This window comes from Hyposmocoma kahamanoa, unplaced genomic scaffold (assembly GCF_003589595.1).
Source record: "Hyposmocoma kahamanoa isolate Upper Pololo Valley unplaced genomic scaffold, ASM358959v1 87, whole genome shotgun sequence".
NCBI lineage: Eukaryota > Metazoa > Arthropoda > Insecta > Lepidoptera > Cosmopterigidae > Hyposmocoma > Hyposmocoma kahamanoa.
In genome coordinates, this window is record NW_020654422.1 from 8,187,905 (window position 1) to 8,208,966 (window position 21,062).

The 21,062-nt window shown below is 37.8% G+C and overlaps 2 protein-coding genes across 5 annotated transcripts in view; one reads left to right on the top strand and one right to left on the bottom strand.

Annotated features, from left to right (window-relative positions):
* LOC113235485 (teneurin-a) overlaps window positions 1-6,466 on the top strand; it is a 70,810-nt gene extending 64,344 nt beyond the window's left edge. For 3 of the 4 annotated variants that reach the window (XM_026471187.1, XM_026471189.1, XM_026471188.1), the window contains 8 exons: window positions 138-328; window positions 523-758; window positions 842-1,570; window positions 1,754-2,157; window positions 2,237-4,122; window positions 4,229-4,382; window positions 4,585-4,939; window positions 5,039-6,466. In XM_026471187.1, the coding sequence (XP_026326972.1) occupies window positions 138-328; window positions 523-758; window positions 842-1,570; window positions 1,754-2,157; window positions 2,237-4,122; window positions 4,229-4,382; window positions 4,585-4,939; window positions 5,039-6,030 (4,947 nt within the window). In that variant the 3' untranslated portion in view covers window positions 6,031-6,466. The remainder of the gene's footprint in view (window positions 1-137; window positions 329-522; window positions 759-841; window positions 1,571-1,753; window positions 2,158-2,236; window positions 4,123-4,228; window positions 4,383-4,584; window positions 4,940-5,038) is intronic. The other variant, XM_026471190.1, reaches the window with a different exon arrangement.
* Window positions 6,467-11,593: 5,127 nt separating this feature from the next.
* LOC113235338 (transcription factor SPT20 homolog) overlaps window positions 11,594-21,062 on the bottom strand; it is an 18,244-nt gene continuing 8,775 nt past the window's right edge. Inside the window, exons 9-16 of the mRNA XM_026471013.1 lie at window positions 20,624-20,824; window positions 18,997-19,146; window positions 16,896-17,028; window positions 15,906-16,135; window positions 15,302-15,481; window positions 13,872-14,070; window positions 12,557-12,739; window positions 11,594-11,965 (exon numbers count right to left, since the gene is read on the bottom strand). Of these exons, the coding sequence (XP_026326798.1) occupies window positions 11,880-11,965; window positions 12,557-12,739; window positions 13,872-14,070; window positions 15,302-15,481; window positions 15,906-16,135; window positions 16,896-17,028; window positions 18,997-19,146; window positions 20,624-20,824 (1,362 nt within the window). The 3' untranslated portion in view covers window positions 11,594-11,879. The remainder of the gene's footprint in view (window positions 11,966-12,556; window positions 12,740-13,871; window positions 14,071-15,301; window positions 15,482-15,905; window positions 16,136-16,895; window positions 17,029-18,996; window positions 19,147-20,623; window positions 20,825-21,062) is intronic.

The window sequence follows — 21,062 nt, forward strand, 5'->3', positions numbered from 1 at the left end:
ATAATATTTAGTATTCTCTGAAACTATTGGTGGTTACTTAACTACACGAACCCAAAACTCGCTCAAACTTCGTCACGTCAATGAAATTCGAATATTAAATGGAAACTAACTAACAAATTTCAATATGGAATATTCAGGTGGTAATGGGAACTGGACTCCAACGCTCCCTTGAGTGTCCGGATCATTGCAACGGCAAAGCAGCTGACGCTCGTCTGTTAACTCCAACCGCTCTAACCTCTGGACCTGATGGATCCCTATATGTGGGAGACTTCAACTTCGTACGTCGTATCACTCCTGAAGGGATCGTTACCACAGTTCTTAAATTAGAGTAAGTATTAATAAAGCTAGATTTAAAACACTTCTACCATTACCTTTTAACTTATTATAACATAAAGGTTACTCTCTTAGGCTTCATCTAAAAACCATCCCAAAACAATACTTTCCTTTAAGATAAAATAACAATACTCTCAAATTCCAAATTGATTACAATAATTCATAAATTACCTGTTGTTGTTTTAACAGAACCACGCAAGTCGCTTACCAATACTATATCTGCATATCACCAGCTGACGGACACTTATACATATCCGACTCTGAAAAGCATCAAGTTAAAAGGGTCTTGGCATTGGAAAAAGTTAGAGATCCGTCGTTAAACTCTGAACCTGTCGTCGGTAATGGTGATCGCTGTGTGCCTGGTGATGAAAATAACTGCGGAGATGAGGGACTGGCTATTAAAGCTAAGCTTGCTCATCCAAAAGGTACCCATTTGTCTTTATATTAAACTTGTGAAAGAAAGAACTGAACATACTTACGTGATAAAAAACTTTTTTTTTTATTTCAGGTCTTGCTATCGCTGCTGATAAGACAATGTATATTGCTGACGGCACCAACATTAGAGCGGTTGATCCAAATGGTGTCATACATACATTAGTTGGACATCATGGCCATCACAACCACTGGTCGCCAGTTCCTTGTCGTGGTGCTATACCTCCTTATGAGGCTCAATTACAATGGCCTACTGGAGTAGCTTTGTCTCCACTCGACGGATCTCTTTACTTTATTGATGACAGAATAATCCTCAAGTTGACAGTAGATATGAAGATCAAGGTTGTAGCCGGTCAACCATCTCACTGTCGCGTTGGGACTGACGGCAAGCCAATCAGTAAAGTAACAAACAGAACTAATTCAGACTTCAGAGAAGACTCTAGCTTAGGAACCATACAAGCGATTGGGTTTGCCCCCAGTGGTATTCTTTACGTAGCTGAAGCGGATTCAAAGAAACAAAATACCATTAAAACTATAGATCCTTCTGGAAAGATTATGCACTTCGCTGGAAAGTTGCAGGAGAATTTAAAAGAACTAAGCTGTGAATGTAACTCCTCAAGTTCTGCTACTGCGATACCAGTCAATACTCGTGAAGAAGGTGCAGGCTGCCCTTGCCGACTTAGCGTCGCGGCAGGTGATGAGCCACCAACAAGTACAGAGACCTTGCTATCTTCGAACGCTAAATTCCAGACTATATCGGCTCTTGCTGTCACTCCGGATGGTGTTCTAAATGTTGTAGACCAAGGTAAAAACCAAAAACCATATTCAATTTATATGACACATGATTAGAGGTACGGACAACGGCACACCAGACTACACATTTTTGCTCGAAAATCGCCTCCAGTGCAACGGAACAAGATACGTCAATGTGTAGCTTGGTGTGCTGGCGTGTGTACAATGAACTACAATTATTTACTATACTTCACAGGTTCCCTGCATATTCTTGCTTTGAAGCACTATCTACCTACACATGACGAAAATGGAGAATTCAGAATACCGTACCCACCAACAACAGAAATTTATGTATTCAACCGATACGGACAACATATCACCACCAAAGATTTGACATCTGGAAAGACAAGATATTCCTTCCTCTATTCAAAGAACACTAGTTTTGGCAAGCTGTCTACTGTAACCGATGCTTCTGGAAACAAGATACAATTACTTCGAGATTACAGCAATGTAGTAAGCTCGATTGAAAACACGCAAGACCACAAACTTGAACTCAAGATATCTGGCATCGGGTTCCTGACCAAAATATCTAAGAAGGGCGCCTCAGAAATTGAAATGGATTATGATGCTAATTCTGGATTGCTCAACAGTCGTTCAGGGGTATGTATTTTTAATAATTATAATGACTCTATGCTACAAGTAGAAGACAGTGTATTGATATTACTTTTTCTTTTTTCAGGCTGGAGATACCGTCATCTACACGTACGACGAATTTGGTCGAGTAACCAAGATTATTATGCCATCTGGAGAACAGGTTCACATATCATCTGGGCTCGCAAAAAATTACGGCTTAGCAGTGACTGTTTCAAATCCATCAAGTACTATCCCTGTTGGAGTGGCTAAGAAATGCGAATATGTGTTACATGGCCAATCATTCAAACAGATCACAATTAATAACGGGAAACAGATAACTGAAGGACGAATTTACTCCAATAACACGTTGCTTTTGGATACTCCGTGGGGTGGAAAGTTCGAAAGCATAGCTGCTGCCAAACACCCATTACTAGAAGCTGCGCTACCCATTGAAGCTGAAATGCTCCATATGTGGTCACATCAAACTACATCATTCGGAGATGGTCTCGTTAATAATATGTACTCTCTATACACTTTGGTTGGCGACGTAAGAAATCCTCAGCAAACTTTGAACCGAGAAATTTGGGTCAATGATTCGAGAGTTCTAATTATCGAGTTCGATCAATTCAAAAGTCGAGAAACATTCTTCAATACGGACCGTAATCCACTTTTCACCATTTCTTATGATGTTGCTGGCTTACCGCTATCATTCTCTCCTCATGGAGCTGGTGTTCCCATAAATATCTCATACGACAGGTTCTATAGGATAAACGGATGGAAGTGGGGTGAAAGCGAGGAGACCTACAGCTACGACCCACACGGAATGCTCTCAGAGATTACCAGCCCACAAGACGGAACCAAATATATTTACTACAATGAAGGCAATCTTGTGTCAAAAATCACGTTAGCAAGCCAGAGAAGTTTCAAATATACGTATGATGAAGATGGCGGTTTGACCCATGTTGTCTTGCCTTCTGCAACTAATCACTCATTCAGTGTACAACCTTCTATTGGGTTCTTAAGGGTCACATACACACCACCAGGTTCTACTAAGAAGTACTTGCAGCATTATTCTCATACCGGAGAACTTTTGCAAACTGTATTCCCTGGTGATGGTGCTAGAGTTGTTTACCGGTATTTCACGACTAACAAAGTTTCAGAAGTTGTTCACGGCGATGGACAAACACAGATCCATTATGCCGAAAATAGCGGCCTTCCATCAGAAATATTGCACGTAGATCGTGATGTCGACTACAGATGGGAGTCAACTTACGTTGGTGGTTTACTAACTGAAGAGAGACTGGACTATGGCGCAAAAACAGGTCTAAGCAATGCAAAGATAATCTACGAGTATGACAACAACTATAGAATAACGTCTGTTCAAGGACGTATAGGTGGGCAGACGCTCATTCCACATCATATCGTGTATAACATCAAAACTGGAGCACCCGAAGTTCTTGGACAATTCACTGTATCCAAACAAAAATGGAACGAAACATCCGTATACGATGGCATCGCTATGTTCTCTCGTGTCCTGAACGAACAGTTTTTAGAAAAGGAAGTCACTGTCAACATACATAGGATGGAAGTTTTCAGAATGGAGTTTTCTTACGACAGGCATGGGAGAATATCTCAAACACGAACCCATACAAGAAATGTTGGTGTCAATAGTTACACTAATGTGAAGAATTACACCTGGGATTGTGATGGACAGTTGACCGGGGTTGAGGCGCAGGAACCATGGGGCTTCAGATACGACGACAATGGAAACATGTTGTCGTTGACTTACAGAGGCAATACAATTCCCATGGAGTACAATGATATGGACCGCATCATTAAATTCGGAGAAGGACAATATAGATACGACAGTAGAGGTCTTGTATCTCAAAATGCAAGAGAAGAGAGGTTCCAGTACAACTCCAAGGGTTTGTTGACCAGGGCTACGAAACGTGGAAGATTTGATGTCCGCTATTACTATGATCATTTAGACAGGTTCGTTTTACGTGCTCACTCCTTATAGCGTAGCTGCTACCTATTCAACATCCATTAATTTTTACAAACTAAGTTATCATGCTAATTTGAATATTTTTATGTTTAGGCTCTCCACAAGAAAGGATAATTTCGGAAATGTAACACAATTCTTCTACACCAACAAAGATAGACCACACGAAGTCAGTCATATCTACTCACCCCGTGAAAACAGATTCATGACACTGGTTTATGATGACAGAGGATATCTCATTTACACACAGGTAATTTCATATGTGCTAAAATTTTTTTTAACTTAGTTATTTAGTATTACATTTCAAAAGCACTAAAATACGAAACATTCCAGTATAACATAAATATAACTAAGTTTTGAAAACCAACAATTTGAAAGAAATATTTAAAACCGCGGCTAGATTAATGTGAATCTCACTTCGAAGTAAATAATCCAAACTGTCTCTTTTTCAGGTGGCCCGTCATAAATATTATATTGCTACCGATCAATGTGGTACTCCAGTAATGGTATTCAATCAGTATGGAGAAGGTATCAGAGAAATAATGAGATCACCATACGGTCACATTGTCTACGACTCCAACCCTTACTTGTATCTGCCTGTGGACTTTTGCGGAGGACTTCTCGATCAAGTGACATCACTTGTACATATGGCCAATGGAAAAGTGTACGACCCTCTGATTGGACAATGGATGTCACCACTATGGGAGAATCTAATTGAAAGAATACACAACCCGACGCAACTGCACCTATACCGATTTAATGGCAACGATCCTATTAACGTGCAGCCACAGAACAAAAAGCCAACTGGTAATTATTGATATTATAAGTAAAATAAACGTACAAACATAGATGAGAATGATCATTTCTTTTTACTTGCCGAGTTTAACGTTTCCCCGAAAATTTCAGATCACATGTCGTGGTTGAAACTCCTGGGATATGACACCAAAAGCCTGGCGCCACAACTATACCCAGACGAACTACCTGGAGGCTCTGTACTGCCAAGTATCCCCCGCGGCCGTCCCGTATGGGGAACCGCACCAGACAACAGCAACCCTGGCCTACCCTCTGCCATGTCGTTGCTGCCCAGCGTCAGCATAGAGTCGGGATTCCTATCACACATGTCCAACAAACGTATTGCGGACTTCAAAAGCTTGTCGATAACAGCCATGTCTGCTCTCAAGACTGATGCTTTGAACTTAGCTCCTAAACGCATTGGATCTGACTCAGAACCACCTTTCGGAAGAGGCATCCTCGTATCACGTAACTCGCGTGGTCGCGCCGTAGTCACAGCCGTTCCATCTGCCAACGCAATCTACCGAGACGTGTACACATCTGTTTTCAACCGATCACACTTACTGCCATTTTCGTTCGTGGTACACGGCGATCAACAGGACGTGTTCTATTTCGTAAAAGAAGACACATGGCGCGCCGTTGATGACAAACAGCAGCTGAAACGGATGCAGGGTAAACTGAACGTGACATTCCATGAAGTAGCTGAAGGAGGACGCTCTTACGCGGATGTGAAAATACATGGTGAAACTACTATTGTGAATTTGCGGTACGGAACGAGCGCAGAGCGTGAACGACAGAGGCTGCTGCATCACGCCCGTGCGGCAGCCGTACGAAAGGCGTGGCACAGAGAGCGCGAGGCGCTTCGCGGAGGGCTCGGCGGCTCGCTCGACTGGTCTGCTGCAGAACTGGACGAAATCCAAAAGGCAGGCTCTGCGGCGGGCTACGAAGGCGAGTACATCCATGACGTGGCGCGCTACCCCGAGCTAGCCGAGGACCCGTACAACGTGCGCTTCGTCAAGAAGCGGTCCGATCGCGCCGAGCGCCGGCGGCGGAAGCGCGAAGACTGCCGCGCGCCCTGGTGGCTCGCCTGGGACGATATCTGCTAGTGATGTGCCGCCATCCATATGCCAAATCGTGTGAATGTAAATCGGTGTGTGTGAACGGTGAAGAATGTTTGTGATGAGTGCTTGTGAAAATATATTTTGTAAATAGTCTCTATTAATTGTTAATTGTTGATGTATGTATGTACGGTAGACGCGAATCCCTATCGCTGTGTAAATAATAAATTTTAATTTGCAGGGAGAGAATGGACCTTTTGAGAGGACTGATATTAAATGTAATGTATGTATAAATAAGACGATTTATGTGAATATAAAATTATTTATACTTATTTATCGGTAAAAAAGCTTCGATTGTGTCCAATGTTCTTATAAAATTTAGATGAAGACTATTTGAAAGAATAATAAAAAGGCATACTTTTTTAACCAAATCAAGCTGTAGTTTTATATTATTATGAACCTAAAAATTCTGTCCTACTGTGATTGATTATTGCAAATTAATTGTCCGTACAATAAATGGTGTCTGAAATAAAAGTGTACACGAATTGTGTAAAAGTTATTTATTTATGTTCGAAACGTCAATCTCTGAACAACGTACTCGTTAATTTTTACAATATCAATCAATTTATACAGGAATTCATGTCAACGTAATCATATAAATTTTATGATACACCTATATGTAATAAACGTCAAAATGCATATCACATTTCATTTAAGTTACTATTTACACTACACTATCGTACATGAAGCAGTTGACACTGAAAAATTCATACAACCATCGACTTAGTAAATTGGGTTATGTATAAAAATTCCATTACAAAATATATACATCTTAATTATCTCTTAAAATAGACATTTTACACGGTTTAAAGTTCTAACTATAATTTACAAAAAATTATACATATTGAGCTACACGTCCGTAAACAAATGAGATCAACAATACGCACGACGACTCGTCTACCTACGCCCCATCGGCCCACTGAAGTGCTTATCTAATGACAACTTAACACCAAGCTATTTTCACGGTCTATGCCCGGCCAAAAGACAAAATGGAGAACAATTACTGAGACCGGCATGTCACAGAATGCCTGGAACACATATAGATAACTGCATTACGACCTAAATACAGAACCGTTGGGTATTCTACGTATAATAATTACGCAAAATATAGTATTCCATGAAGCTATCTGCGAATTATTTAACAAAACAAATGGTGCGTGCGTAGGACAAGTAAAACAATTTACAAAGATTAGGCGCAACTTACACTACTTATTAGGCATACACATTAGTGACACTAGGCGGAAGCCTATGACAGGATAGTAAGCGCAGCTACTTAAACCATTGTAGTAACATTAAAACGTTATTACATAATATTAAAATAACACCCCTTAATTATGGAGTTTCTTCCAACTACTTTCATTAATTTAGAAAAAACGTTAAAAAAATCAGTAAAATCAAATTAAATAGTCACATTTTCTTTCTAATGCGTTCTATACATTTTAATAGATTCAAAGGGACCATCTGAACTTCTGACTTAGTACTCTTGTAAGAAAACGAAAAACAATGTTTCGTATAGATGTCAGCGAAAGACAGCAAACATTTTGAGCTAATGGAAAATAATATTTTTTTACATTAAATGTGCTATGTTGTGATTTTGGAAAATTGGTGAATTTTTGGTGCACTTTCATACAACACCGTTTAATTACTATTTTTACAAAATGTTTCATTGTGGTTTGAAATATGTCCGTAGTTATGGAACCGTCTATTTTCCTGTAACTACAACGGTTAAGGCAACTATCATTACCGTCCCGTCTCAAGCTGCACCACCTACATGTTACATCATTGAAGACACCATAGGTAATATAAGACTCTATATCTAGAAAATTCTATACATACAGCACAGTCATTTCTACGAACTCCATTCTGTACTATACCTATTTTACAAAAATAAATCAGACTATAATATGAAGCACAAAAATATAGATTGAGGAGCATTATTAAGGTGTAAATTACGCCTAACACATCAACGACTAAATGAAAAACTATACACAACAATTATCCATACAAATCTCTTATTACTTTCTACACATTAATGTACAGCCGAATACAATATTATGCATATATCACGTGACAACAAAAATCCCTAAGAAAGTCGATGTTCTTGCGTAAATATATACTCTTGACTCTATGTATAAAAATATTATTGCTATCTGTTCACAATACCACACACATAAGTTGTTGTAAGGCATAAAGTAGCTTTTTTTTCCTGCTTAACTTAAATATAACCTTTTTTTATGTATGTATGTTATACACAACGTTCCACGTTTAAAAATAAGGAAAACACTTAGTGCTTTGTTTATTTTATTGTATCAAAATATGGATATATTTAACTTAAAAAGTAAGAAACGTTAGTTTGTGGCTTACCTACAACAACTTACGTGGGAGGTAGCGATGGTGACAAATAGGCTTAATTTTAGTAGTTACGTTGACACTCTTCGAAGGGTACCATTGACACTTTTTTGATTGTGTGGTTCTTTTGCAGTACCAGCTTAGCACAAATTTAACTATTGTAAAATAATGGAACTGTAAGTATTGAAATGGCGCAGTACTCATTTCAAAGAATCTGTCAAAGCACCTACTCAGAACGCTTGAAAAACCCATCAACAAAATGATTGTAAAAACCACGACCTTCATGTCACGGTAAATTTAGTATTTAAAAATTCAAACTGTCTTAAGCTAAAATTAGGTTTAGGAAAACGCGCAACAATTTCGACGTTCCACTCAATATTATGGATTGATAAAACTATCTACTAAATGCATTGTTTCGTTTATTTGCCAATTGTTCACTTTTGATATTATGTACATTTTATCGCTTAGAAAATAATAATATATCTTATTCCCATACCGGATTGGACAACAGATTTTAGGCAAGTTAGGGTGAATTTGAGCTAAATTAAAAAAGGTGAAATTGCTGTTAAGAAAAAGAAAATTATAACAGTCGAAGAGGATTACTAGCTGACAATCGCTAAAAATAAAATGCTAAGTACCCTTCTACTCGAAGTATGAAAATATAAATGTAGTAAAAATGTATAATAAGAAGTTTTTAAGTCATTGACTTTACACATACTAATCTTCAAATCGTCATTTTTGCGACCACTGTGTGGAATGTCAAAAAATATGTTTTTAATCAGAAGTCCGTGTAATTTGTAGAAGTTCCTGGTTTGAAAATCGAAATCACTATATACATAGCCCATTATGTCATTTCCTAAAAACGGTTCAAATTAACGAGTGCAATGGGGTATAGCAATGCATTTTTAGCTATAAATCATATTCGTGTTTTCCAATTTCTAAGCTGTATCCAATTAAAGCCTGTACATATTTACATACACTCAACATTCCTGTAACACCAAAACATTGCACTAAAACAGCAATTCCATAAGGCTAGATTAATTTCATGACGCGAATAATCATTACGTTAATACTGATTAGAGAAAAATCTATTGTTTTTAAAGTACAGAGAGTCTGCAATTTATTTATTAATCAAATGTTAAGTACCAATCATTCTAATTTAGTCCCTTTAAAGGTGGGTGATTGATTTGTTTCTTAATTTATTAGAAACACTATTATTTTAAGAGTTTTAACTCCAACACGACTATTTACAATCACAACATAACAAATCAACGAAATATAAAATCTTCATTACAGATAAAAGTACGTATTGGTTTTTCATTTCACTACCTTATTAGATTAAAACGTATCCAATTTCGTCAAAATTTATGTCATGTCACTATATCATTTGCAGCAATGTTAAAATTTGAATATATCATTACATTATATTTGTGACTGGAATATGCACATGATTCAGAGTATATTTTATATGATAGAGAATCAAAATATGTGTGAATACATGATTAAAATATGAAATTCATTGGCATAATTAAAATAAAATAAATACTATACATATAATTGCTAGGTAAATCTATTGATTTGATTCGTTGTTTATATATTCAGAACGAAACTGCAGTAATGTAGGATTAACATAAAAATATTATGTACTATGGTAAATATTATAGAAGCGTGTGAGCGGCGATCGCAAGATAACTTATGTCATCTGTCTGCACGATGATACTACAGAGGATGTTCACTAAACTCATGTCAAGTATAGATAAATTAATTACCTCTCGCTGTAATTCACCGAAACTACTAAAAACCGGCCAAGAAAGTATCAAACACGCCCTTGCAAGGGTTTTGGAGTTGTTATGTAGTTCAGCTTAACCAGATCTGGTTTCAATTGTATTTTATATACAATAAGAACCACTTCAACTTGTCAAAATTTTGTGAGATCCTTGAAAACCCCTAACTTATTTAAAGAGAAGGGTCGGTGACTAAGAGATAAGGGCTACAATAACTCTAGGTCATGGTTAGTTCAACAGGCGTCCTTTTACCACACAGTGAGGTAATGCTGCCAGTATAATGGGAACTTTTGAGCAATGCACCGATATAGGGAGGGTATTTTTTTAGGTTAGAATTTTTGACGAAATCTCTTGTAAATCAGTTTTTATGTTTTAGTATCTATTGACGAAACCAAGTCTTTCGACAGTAAATTTAAGTTTTTTATATTTATTTTAATTGAATAAAGCTTAAATTTTATCGTTATTGAAATTCCCAATATAAATAACACGTTTAAGTGAATGCAGAGCTAACACTACCTCTATATCTTTGATGTAGAGTCGCAAACAGTGTCATATTTCTTGACCTTTTCTTTTCAAAAAATAACGAAGAAATAAGGTAAAGCTACTTTGACAGCAAGATTTCTAGTTTGAATTGTCACGTACGATATCAGAATGAAGGATCATCTGATACCGAAATAATTACAATGGTATCAATTACGTTTTCATTGACACATACAGAAAAACCTAGAGGAACAATATCTATTATATATGTATGGTAAGATAGCAAGAAGTATTTGAGGATCTTATTTTTCGAAGGCATAAGATAATACGTGTTAACTTGCGGTCGCTTCAGACAATCTGAATTAAAAAAAAACTCATCACTACATGTATCGTGGGGTCCATGGGCCTCGTGTTCGGCGCGAGACAGTCGTAAGATTGATATTTCTTAAATTACACTTAAAATGTGTGAGAAAAACTGTATTCTTCTACGATATGAGTTACGTCTCCGCCTTCAACGAATGCCGCTGTGTTGATACGAAAACTATTAAGGTATAATCGGCAGTGAATACAATTTCAGGTTATTTAAGAACTTGTGCACACGATGGAACAAATAAGTTAATAAATTAAATCGAACAATGTTTGTTTTTATAAATAATATGTATAAATATCAGACAACAACACCTACGTTGCTCTGATCCCAAAGTAAGTAGCTAAAGCACTTGTGTTATGGAAATCTGAAACACCGATGGTACCACAATCACCCAGACCAGAAACAATACAGAAAAGTTAGGTTTCTGTACTGACATGGCCGGAGATCGAACCCGGGTCCTCAGAAATGGCGACACCATCGAAACCGGTGTGCAAGCCACTCGACCACGGAGGCCGTTTTATTATCAAATTATCCAAATCTTTTTCATTAAAAGCGATTAATCAATGTGTTCGTGTGCGTATTCAATCGTGTGTACATACTCTTAAATTACATGCATAAGAAACTGCAATATACGTGCGGTCTTAAATATACGATTAAGATTAAAATTAAGTATAACTTACCAGGAGAAGACGACGGCAACAGTAATCGTATAAACTCAGCAGCAGCAGTTCAGACCGCATATTGCACTAGGCGCCCGAGCGGCCATCCCCGCACTATATAATAAATTTTAACTACTACACAAGTATGTATACATTACACTAACTCGGCAGTGGGGTGCTCGTATTGAGTAATTACTATGAACTGTCCGTGTTCGACTTCCGTCGCACCTGGTGAGCGTTCAGCGCTTGCGCTTGCGTTTGAGTAATGAACTGGGTTGTTCCTGGAAAGAAGGGACACATGAAATTAACTCTTATTGCAGCGTCATAATGAAGAGATACAAAGTACTAACCAAACTTAAGACGAACCCCGCGCGGGATAATTTTCAATTTAAGAACTTAGTTGTTTGTTTTTATTGGAGAAGGATCTCCGCCCTTAAATTATATTAAGTATTCGGGGTTCTTGAATATTATTTGTTTTGTTTTTTTTCTTGTTATTATTAATGTAGTTTTCTTTATTTTTCTTTTATTGACACTATAGTATTGAATTATTATTTGCATACAAAATATTTAAAAAAAAATTAAGTGAAAATGTAAATATAATTATTATAAACTAAACTATTAAATATATAAAAAATTGTACATCGTCATTAGTAAAATTGTAAAATAATAATAATTTTATTACAATTGGAAAATAATTAATGTAAGTAGTTAACAGTCTTGCGCCAAACTTAACTGATCAAAGTCTATTTTGGCGATCACTCATCATGTTCCCAATCAATCAATCGCTAGCGTACTCTTCGCTGACGTCGTTTTTCCCGGTCGGAGGCTAAGTTTGGATAGGCATTTTCCCTACAGGAAGTGAGATAACTTACCCGTGCTAGGAGGCTGTAGCCCGGCTATGTGCGGCGCGGGTGGGTGAGGCGCGTGCGGGGGCAAGTTAGGGCGCGACGCGGCGCGGGGTGGGGGCGCACGCGGTCTCGCGCCCCCCGCGCCCCGCACTACCTGCACGGCGCCACCGCGCACCGCGCCCTTCACGCCGCCCGACATCAACTGCGCTGTTTCACACACACTTTGTTAATCACCAGGACGAACACATCGCACACGACATTTACTCACACATTAGAATTAAACCATTAGCTCCCGCTACAACAGGTGTACCACAATCTCATGGCACTAAATATTAGAAAAATCGAACAACTTTCACCTGGCAATGTTAACTTCTCACATGTCAATTCAAAATATTACTTGTGTCAAATAGCTGTCTGCTAAACTTTTTTCACTTTAAAATAACGATTTTGTAGCAAAATTACTGAGAATCCCCTCCAATCTCAAGCAAAAAACATTGCAATAATGTTCATATCGCAAAATCAGCGATGAATTAGGTGCATTTACGTCACATTTCACGATTTAGAAGCGGGTCTCAAATCTTGCCGATTAGTAGGAGTAAATAAACTTGATCTTTGAAATATTAATGATGCCAAATCAATGTATGTGGTACCAATGTACTTATGCAGGTACTAATCGGCAAGACTACAGTGTGTAGACTACAGAGTGGTAAAAAAAAGATAAATCGCATAAATGCGAGTTACTTCAAACTGCAAACGTAAATAAATGTATCACCCACAATGTAATTGATACATTCTTGTTTAATTTTAAAATGTGTCAGAAATTGCTTACCTTTCTCACACACATATTCATACAGATCTTAAAACATGCACGAGGTGAGATCAATTCTGGACAATTAAGATATATGAAGTATCTAGTACATTTTTTCCTATTATACTGATGTTGGCAACTATAAATTTAAAATTGTCTAAGTGCCATCAGATTCTGGTACACCTATGTCTACTGACAGACACTCAAACGTGAAAGTTGCTACACGACTGACCAGTACAACCGTGCATTTCAATTTGATAATATATTCGATCAAATAAATATGGTATACAAAATTTTTGACACTTAATAAGAATTTTTTAAAGCATTAACTGAAACCTAAAGCTCTGTATTAGATAATAGTGTAAATACGTTACAAACATAAAACCATTAGAATTAACTCCCATTTTTTCCAATTTTGTACGAGAAACATGTTATACATGGACAAAAAAAAACGCAAAGCAAAATATAAATCACACACACTATAATAGAAGAGCCGTACTCAAATCATATCAAACTCTAAAACCAACTTACCAATAGGCAAAGAGAGCACCGAAGGTTGATTCGTGAGCACCACGGATGTCGTCGGAGGCACAGAAACGAGCAGTCCACTAGGTGCCCCAGACACGTTCAACGATAACGATATGGGCGCTGACAGCCCTGGTATCTGCACTTGAACGTTTTGCAGTCCTTGGATACCTTGGAGACCTTGCAAGGATGTAAGACTGAGACCCTGAAGACAAAAGGTTGATTTGTAAGTGAAAAACAGTTAATGGTCTTTGTAAGACGCTAAATTAAAATAATTATTAATACAAAGATCGAACACTAAGAAAAAAATCCTTCGATCCGGCTGGATTCGAACCAACATCTTCGAGCAAACCGTGGCAGACGCTAAATTGAAATTTACTAAAATAAAAAAAGCTTTTAGATTTATACTCAATTTCGGGTGCCTTCAAGTTAGACGCTCTACGAATTTTCGTACAATATTTAGGGCACCGTAGCAGCGCTACTGTCGTGATCCGTGCGCTGCAATTTAAAGGCGCCCTTAGTCTACTACTAAACATCATTTGCCGTTTATTTTTAGTTCACAATCAACCATCGGGCAGTGCACTAATTTTATACCTACGATATATTATATTATTAGTTGAAAAATCAAATTTATCAAACCTTATTAGCGACTATCATTCTATTACACTCTTGGACACATAATTCAGGCCATCTTGCACTTTTATTCTTAAAAATCTAGGATACAAAATATTGTCGTCATTGAAGAAAAAGTATTCCACGATTTTACAAATTGAAATTTTCCACAAGGATAATGGAACTGACTTTTAGTATCCAAGCTTCAAAATTGCATAACAGTTTTTGATCCATCAAACCTTGTTTAAGCTTGGGCATTAATACTGAAAATGCAAGGCGGCGCGAATTATGTGTTCAGGAGCGTATAATAAGAGTAATCTCAGTCCGTAAGACGCACCGTATAGGTAACCTTAGCGAACAATCCCGAGTGAGGTAAGCAAGGTCTTAAAATCCTTTAAAGGCTAAAAAAAGTCGTTGAAAAACCAAATACAAAGATCCGACAACAAGCACATAGAAAAATTCGTGAGGTCCGCTGGTTCGTTCCGTGGCTTACCGTCTGGTACGGTTTGCTAGGAGACGTCGGTTCGAATCCGGCCAGATCGAACGATTTTTTTTAAGTGTTCAAACTTTGTATTAATAATTATCCTTTAAAGACTTGTGAAGGTTCCGAATAACAATAGGCCATACTCGTGAACTACGGCTTCATACTTCCAGAAGAGTCCCTTGGTCGGCAATGGGATTTATTAACTGTTTCCGGTTGAACCAACTCAAAAAGGATGTTTTGTAAATTGGTTGTGGTGTATAGGGAATTGTTTAGTTTTATTTTGTAATTTTAATTACATTGAATTTTTGCTGACGTCATCTGTACTATGCTAAATTATTACCTGTAAATGGCAAACGGGCTGTGCCTGCTGAGGTTGCTGCTGCTGCTGCGGCTGCTGCTGCTGCTGCTGCTGATTGCTGGTCGTATTACTGTCAGGACCCATTAACCTCTCCAGTAGAGCACTCTCGCTGCTCGATACGTTCGTCGACTCATTCGTATCGCGCGTGTAGCCTGTCATCACCTGAATTGTAAACAGTTTCACTGATTAACAAAATTGTAAAAAAAACATGGTTTTCTCTATCACTATTATGTTAACTAAACGTGGAGGACGACCAAATAGAATAGGGAATATTTGAAAGGTTCTGAGATGCATTGCTGACGGTGCATAAAGAATTAGCTGAACAAAGAAAATCCTCGTATGGCATTAACAAAAGTGATAATAAGCGGGCTAGATATGCCTGCTTATCATAGCTTTTGTAATCTATCATAAGTCACAAAAATATGAGCATTTTCTAGTTTATTTCGGTGTAAGTAAGCACAATATAAACTAATCATGCATTTTTTATCTTTTCATATTCGCACACTTCTTAATATTTTTTTTGTAATGGCGACGCCTTGTTTACATTTTTGATCTCGAATTCCAATGCCGACTATATTTCTATTACCTGATGCGTATACGTGGGTATAGTGTGCGTAGCAGTGGTAGTAATAAGTCGTGCGCCAGCTATCGACACGGTTCGCCCTAATAACTTGTGCGCGTCCATAGTAGCATCTGCAGTCGACGACGCGTGTGTCATGGCCGCAGGCGCACTGTTCAGAAGATTCAATATCGTCGCGTTCTGACTCTGGCTCGCTGTACTCACTACTGCTTTTGCTGCGTTCTGGTTTTGTGCCGCTGTAAAAGAAACAATACGTACTTATTGGCATATCGATCAAATCATGATATATATACAGCTTGGTAGCTGAAATAAATGAGGTGGCGATACTTCCCTGAACGAATTCTTTCACATGGAGGTCTACTGCTACTACTTTTTCTTTGTGTTTGCTAAATCTTTGAATCAATAATAGTAACAAACCAGTGGATTATTTTCACAAAAAATACATAAATATCAGGGTAGTAATAACATCATGATATTCAATAAAAATAAAATATTACAAGTTGATCAAAGTCATCATTATTACCAACCCATATGTACCCCACCTACGTCCCACCACGAAGTACGGATCTGTATGTTGCCATTAAAAAGGTTTGGTTCTTTAAAGATCCGCGATATAGAAAGGCTCAAAATCTGCGTTGTTAGCCTCCAATTTTGTATTTTTATTCGATTTCATTTTAATTATTAAATTCAAATTTTATAATTATTAATGTTCGGGCATAATAATTTTATCAATTTATGTATACAGGGTCAGACAATAACTAAATTATTTTTACAACTTGTACACGTGACGCCACAGCGGTCGCTATAGGGCCGGCAATAATAGAGATGGTGCTATTCAACGGTCGCAAGCCGCTACAGCTGCGGTGCGTTGTAAAAGAGCCTAATTATTGATCTATGGCCCGTTAACCCGACCTGGCGAGACACGTAAATGGAAACTCGGCAAAATACGTTTCGAAGATATCACGATCAATGTATAAAATTAATGATTTCCATTACCTTGTTGAAACTGTTGAGCAGAATTCATAAGACTGGTAACAAGTGCACTGATTGCCGGATTCGTTGTCCTCGGTTTAGTAATGGTAGCTTTCTGCTGAGTCGTCGATGTGTTTGTATACTGGATATTTTGTACCTGAGACACAAAGAGAGAACAATTTTCTTAATTTCTAGCTTTAAAATCAATCTAACTTTACGAATACTGGCAATTATCAAAAAACTCTTTAATCCTGGAAAATATCACTTCCAATTTTAACCTGACATATACACAATTAAGGTCGAGTTTTAATTGATTCGTAAAATACGTGAGTGCAATGTTATGATATTTCCATGTACATGATTTCAATAAAAACAACCGAAAATTTCGAATTATTAAATGTAATTAAAATTTAAATTAAAAAAAAAAATTAACTTATTCTCGAGTTCTTAGGTTTTCGCGATTGTTACACATAGGAAATGAAACTATTTTTCCGGATTTAAATCACGTATATTTGTTTTTTCAAACAAAACGACGTTTCTTAAAAATAAGGTATTTCATTAATAACTATTGTAACTATAGTGAAAAAATAAGGTGGTTTGCATCAATATTAGACATAACTGGTTGAAGACTGTACCACCTCAGTCAACCGTGACCATGGGACCTGTAACGGGCCCGAAACGTCGGTTTGTTTGAAAAAACAAATATACGCGATTTAAATCCAGAAAAATAGTTTCATTTCCTATTTAAACTTATTATTATTTTTTCGGGTATTTATTTCTCTCTTATCAAACCCTATGACCTAAAACTGCCGCCGTTAGTTGAAAGGGCGCTTGTGACAAAAACTCAAAACCGAGAAAATAATGTCTAAAGAAGTTAAATAAAAAAATATCTACTTTTCTCTTGCGGTAACTTCATATTATCTTATCGACTTACGAAAATTAAACTAGTGACAGATTGGCTTTTTTTACGGATCATGGCAGTCAATGATATTATACTTGTTGCTTACTGACGGCAGTATACATAACAATTTCTTTTTTTTTAATGTCAATGTGCCCTTTTAACTGTCGCAGAAAAGATCATTTTTGAATTTTTAAATAGGTGCGACGGTATTTCATTTGTACGGTATTTTTGTTATGTTATCATTATTATTCAATCTGAAGTATTAAAATTAATTTGTCATTTTACCTCATGGGGAAGAAAATTATAATGTCAAATAACAAATTCCGTGAAACTCGAATACGTAGTTCAGAATTAATTACTTTAAAAAAAGTACTGCAAAATCACTAGAGAACGACATATTTAATCACCGCTTGTTCACGAATCTTTGTGTGTGCGCATGTATGTAGACGTGCATGTATGTAGGTATGGAGAGAATCAGACATCGTCGGGACAATATACTCCTTGGCTTGTGTATAATAAAATAAATCATTTCAATATAAGAAGACAAGGTGAAGTGTCTACAACTCAAAAGGATACAACAAGAACATCCATCGAGTAACCAGAAATAGAGACGAAATGTCATTTAATTGGTTTGAAAACTATTCTGCCTAATCATTATGGTGACAACTGCGCTCCGATTGGCCAGCCCGAATTCGAAACAATTGACGGGTGTCATCAATTGTTTCACTTCAAATCGACCAGTTTAACTTGATCTTTGCTATAATGGACGAAAATTGAAAAATTACATATTTAATATTTAATTACCGATAAAATGAGATTCCATTTGTTTTGTACCGAATGGAACAGCCTTAGAAATATTATCTTTATTACAATGAATATGTTTCAAATATACGGAGACGTACACACAGGTCAGTTGTTGGTGTTGTACTATTTCAGCTTTCTAATTTGTGATTTCAGCGCAAACGAGGGTTGATAAGTGACATAAGGCTCATTTGCCTGATGAGTTGCCAGTGATGGACGGCCCTTATTTCGTCTCTATTTCTGGTTATATACTCGATGACCACAACGCCAGTAAAGGCAGGCTGTTAGACTCCGATATAACATTTAATATTAATGTTCCTATGGTCTACAGATTAAATTAGTTCTTTAGAATTCCGGATAACGGTGAGTCCTGTGCCCAACTGCGTAAGCCTTTACATACAAAGATTATATCAATAAATTAACCTGTGAAGTTCCAGCACTGGACATAAGAGGGTGCTGTATATGAATGATTGCGGACTGCATTTTCTGCGGGTTAAGCGGCTGCGGCGGATTGGTCAACTGTTGCGTTAGCAGCTGGTTCGTCGACGCCTGCGTTGAATGAATATCGTGTACCTGCGGGTTGAACGATAATTTGCTTAATATGGGGTGTGAAAATAGTGTTTATAGTTCTTTTAAAAGAATTTTTTTTAGTGTAGTCATTTTTATGGACAACTCACACTTGACCAAATAATTGACAATATTATATTAGACAACATCACATACTGTTACACATCTGTTTCCAAAGTGAGTAGCTAAAGCACTTGTGTTATGGAAATCGGAAACAACGACGGTACCACAAACACACAGACCCGAGACAATATAGAAAAGTTAGTTTCTACACTGACCCGGTCAGGGACTGAACCCGGGACCTCAGAAATGGCGACACCATGAAAACCGACAACAAAAAAACAACTACTGGGGGTCGTCAAAATTTCTTCTTTTTAAAGTGCCTCTCCACTACTAGAGGTTGTCCGTCAATAAGGCAAATTTATCCGTGTCCAAGGCCAAACAAAACGTTATTCTGCGCTCGTGACTCCGATCTATTTCCTTACGTTGACTTACCATGACTTTCTACGTCTTCCAGCGCGTCTCTTGCCTTCAACCTTTCCCATCATTATAAGTTGAGGCTGTCGGTACTTATAGTGTCGAAGCACGTGACCGAGATATGTAATTTTGCGCTTCTTGATAGTCCACATTACGCCTGCGTGAGGTGTTAATGCGCAGGAGTACTATCTCGTTCTTGACTTTCTGCATCCAGCTGCTACGATTCATGCGTGCTACGATTCATGCGGCGGTAGCACCGTGCATGTGTTTATACAGGGTTGATTATTCGACAAGCGAATTCGACTAACAAGGCGGCGCAGTCGACGCGTCGTTTACATCCAGTAAACTGCTGCCTTCGCCGAAATAACTACATTATAAATAAAAGTTTACGCAAAGACACATCAAATTGCTCGAAACGTTTAACAAACTGATCAGGTAAATAGTTATTCCCTCGCACCCGCATCATAACTTATTTGGTCGACTGTCGCTTCACGAAGGCAACCGAGCCACTTGACAGTGACTACACCTAATCGATTCGGTCGATTTCGGCAACGAACTACGGTCATTGAACGACTCAGTATTTACACTGGATAGGCCTGTTTTTATAATACCAAATGACGGGAGGAACAAGTGGAGCGCCTGGTGGTAAGCGACACGCCTGTCCATAATATTTGCAGTACCACTCAGAGCTTTAAATCGCAAACATCCTAGGGGCACTGCCACTGCGCCCGTCACCCTGAGACATACGTTGACAAGTCCATGGGCCTGTAATTTCACCAGCATCCTTACCCTTCCGAACCGGAACGCTTTAACGTGAACATTACTGTTTGCTTTATAATATTATAAAACGAAGTAAACGAGCCATTACAACTTTGGGTGCGTAAATCCCAACTTTTAGCGGCTGAGATAGCAGTCACCATGGTAACCCAAGACAGACAAAGTTACCGACCCTGCCATTCTGATCCCAAGTAAAATAAATGCTAGCTAAAAATTAGTCAACACACACCTGTGGAGATAGCCTAGGAGTAGGTGATGGTTGCTGCTTCAACGCAGTATCTGCAGAGCCGACGCTGCCAACACTGCCAACGCTGCCCACGCTGCCGACGCTGCCGACGCTACCGACGCTTCCCACGCTACTAACCACATTGCCCACGACGTTACCGACTGTCGCCACGCCACCGACGTTACCCACTTGCTGTAATTGCGCCTGCTGAATATATAAATTAACTTATTTTCTAAATTACAATAATTTGTTTTGGTCTAGCGGTCACGCCAGGTCTATAATTAACCTACCCATGCCCAACAGTGGCATGTAAATGAATAGATATAGAAAAATTGGAAAAGTGTCAGTAGAGTACAAAGCAGTCTTTGAAAAAAAGTGTAATTCAAATATTTTATATTTCACCTCTTTTAAAATTTCTAACAACAATCTAAGTTAATTCATA